The 7,943-nt window shown below is 36.2% G+C and overlaps 1 protein-coding gene across 1 annotated transcript in view; it reads left to right on the top strand.

Moving 5' to 3' along the window:
- Positions 1-4,600: 4,600 nt before the first annotated feature.
- LOC118780344 (E3 ubiquitin-protein ligase RAD18-like) overlaps positions 4,601-7,943 on the top strand; it is a 48,994-nt gene continuing 45,651 nt past the window's right edge. Inside the window, exons 1-4 of the mRNA XM_036532788.1 lie at positions 4,601-4,658; positions 5,040-5,121; positions 5,358-5,419; positions 6,523-6,593. Of these exons, the coding sequence (XP_036388681.1) occupies positions 4,608-4,658; positions 5,040-5,121; positions 5,358-5,419; positions 6,523-6,593 (266 nt within the window). The 5' untranslated portion in view covers positions 4,601-4,607. The remainder of the gene's footprint in view (positions 4,659-5,039; positions 5,122-5,357; positions 5,420-6,522; positions 6,594-7,943) is intronic.

Raw genomic sequence — 7,943 nt, 5'->3', positions numbered from 1 at the left:
TACTCAGCATTAATGACTCGATAACTTCATTGACCCGGCGATCCCCAGTGATAAGGGAAAGTAATACAACCTAATTGAATGAATAGTTAAATAATTAAATAAATTTCAGTAGCACTCTTGGCTAATTAACCTGGCATCTAGACACAAAACTCATTGCGTTTAATAGGAGCAAGGATATACCACTGAAATTAGACAGGAGCAATCTCATTATTGCAGTATTCTGTTTTTAAATCCCCTAAAATATACAGTTAATACTGTTTTAAAAGTGGAGAATACCTTGTATTCATGTGCTTGTAAAATTAATGATCCACATTTGAATGTAAACCTTAGGATATACTTTTAAATGATACACCTCAGTTACACAGACTCAAAGTCACAAAAATGATTTGTTTGGTGCCAGCACAATTTAGTGACGACAATGTTAAGCATCTCAAAATGCGTCACAACATTGAATTAGATAAGAAACCAATGTAACATTGTGGGCATTGCGATGACCTTAAAGATCTGTCTTGACATGTATGATGTTCACAAAATCTTACAGAAATGTTTTTTATGATTTCAAATCAATTCTGACTCACAAATTTATTTTTAATTGAGCAGTAAACCTTCCAGACCTCAATATCTGCATGCACTCCCATAAACTAATTTGATTACCATTTTGAATATTCCAATACATTTGTGATGTATTCCCTCATGGCCTATGATTATTTTACACACTACACATCTGTCTGGGAGAAAATATGAATGATTTCTTACTCACCATCGGGGTCAATAGCTTGGCAAAGCTTGTGTTTGTAATCCAACAATATGTTTCAATACTGAAAGTTTTTTAGTCTATTACTGAAATATTTGTCATGCATTTGAAACTGAAAAGAAGTGAAGTTTTTTTAAAGGTGTTTCATCTAGGTCTTGTCATGTCTTTGTTGTGGGAAAAAAGTCTTGATGAAATTAACACTGCTCAATCCTCTCTCTATCCTGTTTGCATGTATGTGGGTGTTTTTTTGTCAGTGGATGTGTACATATAACTGTTTAGCTAGTGCATATCTAGAAGTTGTAGGGGGTTACAGAATAAATGTGTGTGTGTGTGTGTGTGTGTGTGTGCAGGAATGTGTGCATGCCAGTGTGCAACTTGAGGCTGTTTGTGGTACTTTGGGTAAATGAGATTAGGGTAAAAACAGATTAAGACTGGTAAAGAGTGCACAATTATGATTTCTACTGGTTTCATTTGTCAGACCTTAGATCCTCCACATGCATTGCATTAATGTCATTTCGCAGATGTTCTTATCCAGAATGATTTAAAATCGTATCCATTTACACAGCTGGGTATTTACAGAGGAAATTGCATTAAGTGCATTGCCCAAAAAGTACAAAAGCAGTGCCCCAGTGAGTAATCAAACCAGAGACCTTTTGGTTACAAGTCCTGCTCTTTGCTAGTATGCCACTCTGCTGTATCATATGCTGTAATATTGTGTGTTGTCTGTTTTAATTAGCTCAGCTACATTTTTAAAATATGTTTCCACACTTCAGAATATTGTTGAGCTACCAGCTGAGCTGTTCTTTGTTCTTGTTTCATGCACCTCAGTTTGAATTTCTGAGGAAATTTTGTAAGTTTTGGGACAACCAATTTAATGAAAAATGCAGAGGCTGCCATTTTGGTCACTGCTGACATAGAAGTCAAAAGTCACCAATCTGCCAGTCTAGCAATCATTTGGCTCAAAGAGTGGGTGATGCAGGTATCACCTGCCATCAGCAGACAGTGAGAATGAATGGCCCAACTTTCTGTCTTATTCATAGCTGATTCAGATTTCTCCTTCAGAAACACTCTATCATTTTTCTCTCTCGCTATCACTGATATCTGGGCTCTGGTTGACTGCGTTTGCATGGCATCCTCATATTGACGAATGCTTTCTTTCCAGCTGCATCTTACGACAGATGAAGCTGTGGTCTTGCGTACGATTTTGAGTTCCGTGTGTCATTGGAGGATTGGAGAAAAGTTCGGAAATGGTTTCAGAGGAAATGATGTGAGAGAAATTTAGAATGTACCCATTCCCACCTGTTAATGATGCTGACCGCATTATGTAAAATGTATCAGTATTCACTGCAGTTTTCGGAAAATGGTTGAAATTCTTGTCAGATATATGGACATGTCTCTCACAAGGCATGTGCAACAAGCTGCAGGAAAGAGATAGTGAAACAATTACGGTGTTTATCTTTTGTTGCCAAGGGGAGAAATATGGAAAAGCTACATAAAGCATTCAGCAGAGAAAAACAGCATGGTAATATCTTCCAAATATATGAGGTAAATGGAGAAAAGTAAACACTGTATACTTGTTTGTTTATTAACTTTAATTAGAAAAGGCAATGGCTACACATTTCTATTTGCATAACTATTTGGTCATCTTAAGACTTTGAATAAAAGAAGTTAATGAGACGAGTGCAAAGCAACATATTTTCACACGATGAAGCGATCAGATAACATGAACAAAACGTGTAATCTCATCTTTATTTAAAACTAGTGGTGACACATGGTATGGACCCATATGTGGACTTACTTAGATTTATTTGTGTAATAAAAATGTCATTATTTATGCAAACAATCCTGTGTGACACATACATAGGATTTTACTTCTATACCTTGCCTGGTCCCCAGTCACCATACTTGTCTTTAAGAGTTGGCAAGGCTTTTGCTTATCCCTTAGGACTGAAGTTAATGGAAAATATGTGTACAAAACAATAGATGCACCAAAAGCATTTTGGACCACAATAAAACCATGAAATGAAAGACAGAACAACATATTAATCTGATGGATGAAACAGACACAACATGTTACATAAACTACATTACGTAAAAATATGGTCACAACAGTTATTATCAAGAATTATTATAAAGAATTTTTGTGGCAAAATTGTGAGCCATGTCCACTGAGTGTGGTTGAAATATCTTGGAAATGAACAGCATTCAACTCTGATTTGATTTATTGTGGCCGTTCAACTATCGGAGAAAGGTTCTTTTTAGCTAATGTCTAATGGTATTGATACATGGACCCATTAAGCAGATGACAGTTTTCTCCATGGATCTGATCCCATTTTGCAGGAGGTATGTAATGGTTCTCCATACAAAAACACTGTTTGTTACTATATGATTGAACTCAAAAGAGAACAAATAAATCACTAGATGTTCTGTTTTGTTTTGTTAGGTTATTTTCCTAACCCAGTTCAAACCTTAAAAGTTGTATTGTATGTTGATGCGATTATGCAGAACTAATACTTAAATAGCCATTTTCAAACATAGATACACTGGCGTGAATATGTGGGCTTTCTTGACTTTAGATCTTTAATGACATAGAACTAGTATTCAATCAAATAAACATTGTTATGAGGATTATTTGAGACTGGAGCTGTTACATGTGAATCACAACAGCATCTTGGGAAAGTGACCATGTCTGGAGCTAAAACTGTTGACCTGCAATGACGTCCACACTTATTATAAGGCCATGTATCTGCTACCGGTTTATTCCACCAGTCACAATTAAATAGCTAGTGATCTCTTTGGTGTGAATTTATTGCTGTCATGAAGATTACTTTTTATTGGATTTTTTTGATAACAATTATTGTTCTGTCAAATTTGGTTGCAAACAGTAACATACAGTAAAATGCAGTCTTCATCAACGATTGCAATTTTACAGTACAAAAGTGCAAATTGCTTCACTTAAAATGTATTGAGGTGATTTAACAAAATAAAGTTGGTGTAATATGCACAACTAAAAAAAACAAAAAAACAAAACATAATACTATCAAAGTGGACACATGGAAGATGGAAAATGGACAACTTGGTCTTTTATCATTAACTCTGATCATTTTTATTTCTTATATTAGATTTAGTCATGAGTTGAGATTTAAATTGAAACCACACTGTAAATGTTTCCATCAGCTGGACCCAAACTCTGCAAACCTAACACAATTTTAACTTCAGGATATCAGTTGGCTTCAAATTCAAGTAACAAATAGTTTTGATTATGGAAAACAGATGCAAACAACCTCAATTTTTAAACACAAGAAAGCCACAGCTTTAAATTTTCATATTGCGGCAGAAGGGGTGATGGATGGTTCCTTATGGTTCCTTACTTTTATTTTATTTTTTATTTTTTTAGGAGGGTGTGGAAAACAGATCGTATAGTGGCTACAACAAACACTATATTTGTGTACATGGAGAGGTAAGTAATTACGTAAGTAATTACGAAATTAAATATGTTTTTTAAATTGTTGCATAAAAATGCCATGAAAGTGTTCCAGGAATAATTAGAACAGGTCATCTTCTAGCTAATCGCCTAAACTTCAGTTGAAGTCCCTTTTTAGATTAACGGAGACTCAATAAATGGATTTCATGTAATTACTCACTCGGAAATTTTAATATAATTCTAAGGTCCTTTTCTTCTCGTCGTCTTGTGCGCAAACAGGACGTGACGCAATACGGCGGTACGCTTGGTAAACGAAATCACAAGCGCGGGAATTGCGTGCCTTGATTCTTGTTTAGCTCAGAAAGTTGGTTGTGGAATAGGTGGCGAACTTTTATAGTACACAGCCTAATTAAAATCACAGATCTGAAGATGTCTCTTTCGTCTGAACAGAATTTACCACCAAATCTTGTATGTCTTAAAGTAAGTGCAACCTGACAGCTAGTCTGCTGTTCTGAATCACTGTTTTTTTTTTCCTAACGTTAATAAAAGATATGTCAGCTCGTAGCTACGAACTTAAGGTAGCAAGATGGACTTTATTGGAGTTTAGTTACCAGACAGACTCTAGTTAACTAGATAGGTGCAACTAGTCTCCATTCACTTTAGAGCTTGCTAACAGCAGATGCATATAGACACATATGACTTAATGTATGCTTGCTAACCTACTGAAAAGACCCGCGTAGCCAGAGGTTACACTGGTTAGCTAGCATAGCTAGTTAGTTACCTTGACTGGAAGCGGTGATACTAACTTGTTAATGAACACTTGCTCAGATGTACATGTCATTTTCGTTCGTTTTCATTTAGAATGTCGATAATCTTCTTCGATGTCCCATCTGCTTTGATTACCTGAACATTTCAATGATGGCTCAACAGTGCTCTCACACTTGTAAGTGTCTAACGTTAGATAGTAAACGTTGTCTGTCGATACTGTAACTGTAGGTATAAGGAATAAATGTATACAGTTGTTATGTACATATAAAAACATTTATGTCTAATTTGGTTACGGTGGATGTTTGATCAGGTAGCTAATGATCTACTGGTTTCAGTGCAGCTGATTCTGTGTTTCGCTCGCTACTTTGCTGTAGTTAACATGCCACTTGTGTGTATCCTTTTTGCTTCCAGTTTGCTCACTGTGTATTCGGAAGTTCCTATCCTACAAATCGCAGTGCCCCGTGTGTAACGTAGTAAGTATGTCGTCATATGTCTTCAACTTAATAAGCAAGGACTGCCAAGAGGAGGTTGATGGTAGCCGGCTGCTGCAGTTCACACACACAAGTTAATGAACAAGCTGACAGCAAATGTCACTATTCCACCTGAAAGAGTAATACTACGTTCAGATTGTACACATACGTCCACATTTATTACTATTAAAACAAAAAGAAACCTTTATTAAAGCATTTTTTGTTGTTCACTTTAGATTCAAAATAGATGTTTTCTGAAATAAAGTCTTGTGGTCATTATATACTTTGGCTAGTATACAAGTTGATAAACTGTTGTGTCTTGCAGTTGTGGTGTAGATCAGCGTTTCTCAAACCTCTCCTGGCGGCCCGCTGTCCTGCGTATCTTCTATCTATCCTTGCTGCTTGATTAAATCAGGTGTGCTCAGCTAATCAAAGGTACCACTGATGAGTTCAGTCAGGTAGGTAGAGCAAGGATAGACAGAAGATATGCAGGACAGTGGGCCCCCAGGAGTAGGACTGAGAGATGATTGGTAACTTGTCCAGGCTGGGGCATTTTCTGCATAAATTATAATGTATTTGATACTATTAGCGGCACTGGAAACTTGGATATGTCAAGCATGGATACCTATTTGCAGCACAGTTTAGCATATTTGAGTCATACGTCAAATTGTAGCTGCATATTTCAGATTACATAGCAATATGATCTTCAGTTGACCTTGGACATTGTGATATGATTATATTTAATCCAATCAACTTTGATTCAGTTTGATTTGATAACCATTTATGAATCTTGTATATTTTTGGAATGGCAATCAGTTACCTGCTGCTTAATACCTTGAAAACAGCCATTTGGAATAATCACACAATTAGTCTGAGTGGTTAAGCCTCTTGTTTAAACAAAAAAGGAGGCTATAGCATTATTTCATATTTGGTGTTGCGTGCCTGTGGAGGAATTGTTTAGAATGAGTGCATACTGTACAAATTGTTTTAAATTGAGCTATGTCATCCTTAGAACTTTGTCCTGTCTGTGATTGAAAAGCATTATGAGAAATGAGTAATGTAAATTCTGACACAAGTCACAGTATGTGCCATTTGTGTCATTTAAGGCCATCACAGAATTGGATTTAAGGAACAACAGGATTCTGGATGATATCGTCAGGAGCTTCAAAGCATCAAGGTAAAGTACTACATGAAATGTTAAAAACTTGCGATGCATAGGTCTTTATTTAGGATAAATGATATGGCTTGTGCAGTATAGCAAATGCTTGACATGTCAGATATTTTTTAGTAATTATCCATGAACTCATTTTTCTTGCCTTCTGACCACTTTTTTCTTATAATGAAGCATAACAGAATTTAAACCAAGGGCAATTTGTCTGTTGTACTGACAACATATCCTTTTTCATGAGCGCTTTTGGAGGTAGGCAACAAGGCTATTTATGGGGAACTGTTTCTTGTGTTACCAAAATAGTTTCCTGTGTCTGACCGATATTCCTTGTTAATTAAGTCTGTACCTTTATCTAGAGCTAGTTCACATTTCATTGGCTTTCCAAACATAGCACAGTTGGTGGAAACAAATTTCATTTAGAAGCTGAAGATCAGGAGTGAAACTTGCTGTATATGGGAAGGGTAGGGAAGGGATTTTTTGTAAGCTGAAGAATTAGAAATTCTTTAAAGGGTGTCTTACCTTGACCTCTGTGACTTCCATGAGATTTGTGAGATCATTGTGTGTGCGCTCGGGCCTGTGTTTTTATTTAAGACATGGGGCATATTGTAAAATAAAGATATTATGTGTAAAAACAGATGCAAACTTGATGCAAAATTGCATTCAGAGCAATTTTTTTCCAGAAAAAAATCACAACATTATTAAGCTAGAAATTGAATAGGTACTATAAAAGTCCATATGCTACAAATTGCAGTGCCCAAAGAATATGTGCACGCTGTGCAAATACTTCAGAATTTAGAGAAGTTAGAAAGCTGAGCTAATTAGCTTGGTAACTGTCAGTGATTATCAATAGAAGTTATAATGTAGTGCTTTGTAGAGTAAGGTGTTACTTTTTACTTACTAGATAGCAAACCTGTAAAGAAAATTGACTTGCAAGCTAGGTAACACCGTATTAAGATGTTCGCAGTGTATGGCGATATATCCTCCAGAATATGTGATCTTAATCATAAAGAAGTCAAAGTCTGTGCAGAAAAGCTCTGTTTGCGGGTCTTAGTGTTCAGAGTCTTTCTGACATTAAAATGTTGCAATTTACTTACATTATGCTGTGGTGCCTCTCTTTGCCAAGCATGCAACACTACCTCTTAGCCAATAAGTAATTTGTCCACTTCAGAAAGAATATTATATTTTGCGCATATTACATATGCTGTGTAGTGTGAGAGGGACATTGCCAGTCACGTTGTACGGTTTATGTCATTTCCTGCTGTGAAAGTAGTGGAGGGAAGTGTGGCAGCGGTGCCAGTGTGAGAGCGTTGAAGTTGTGTCAGATGCTGATTATATCTGTGTTTCACATTTCGAAATCAC

This window comes from Megalops cyprinoides, chromosome 7, assembly GCF_013368585.1.
Source record: "Megalops cyprinoides isolate fMegCyp1 chromosome 7, fMegCyp1.pri, whole genome shotgun sequence".
NCBI classification, from domain to species: domain Eukaryota; kingdom Metazoa; phylum Chordata; class Actinopteri; order Elopiformes; family Megalopidae; genus Megalops; species Megalops cyprinoides.
Note: the sequence above shows the minus strand (reverse complement) of the source record. Positions and strands in the feature narration are given on the sequence as shown.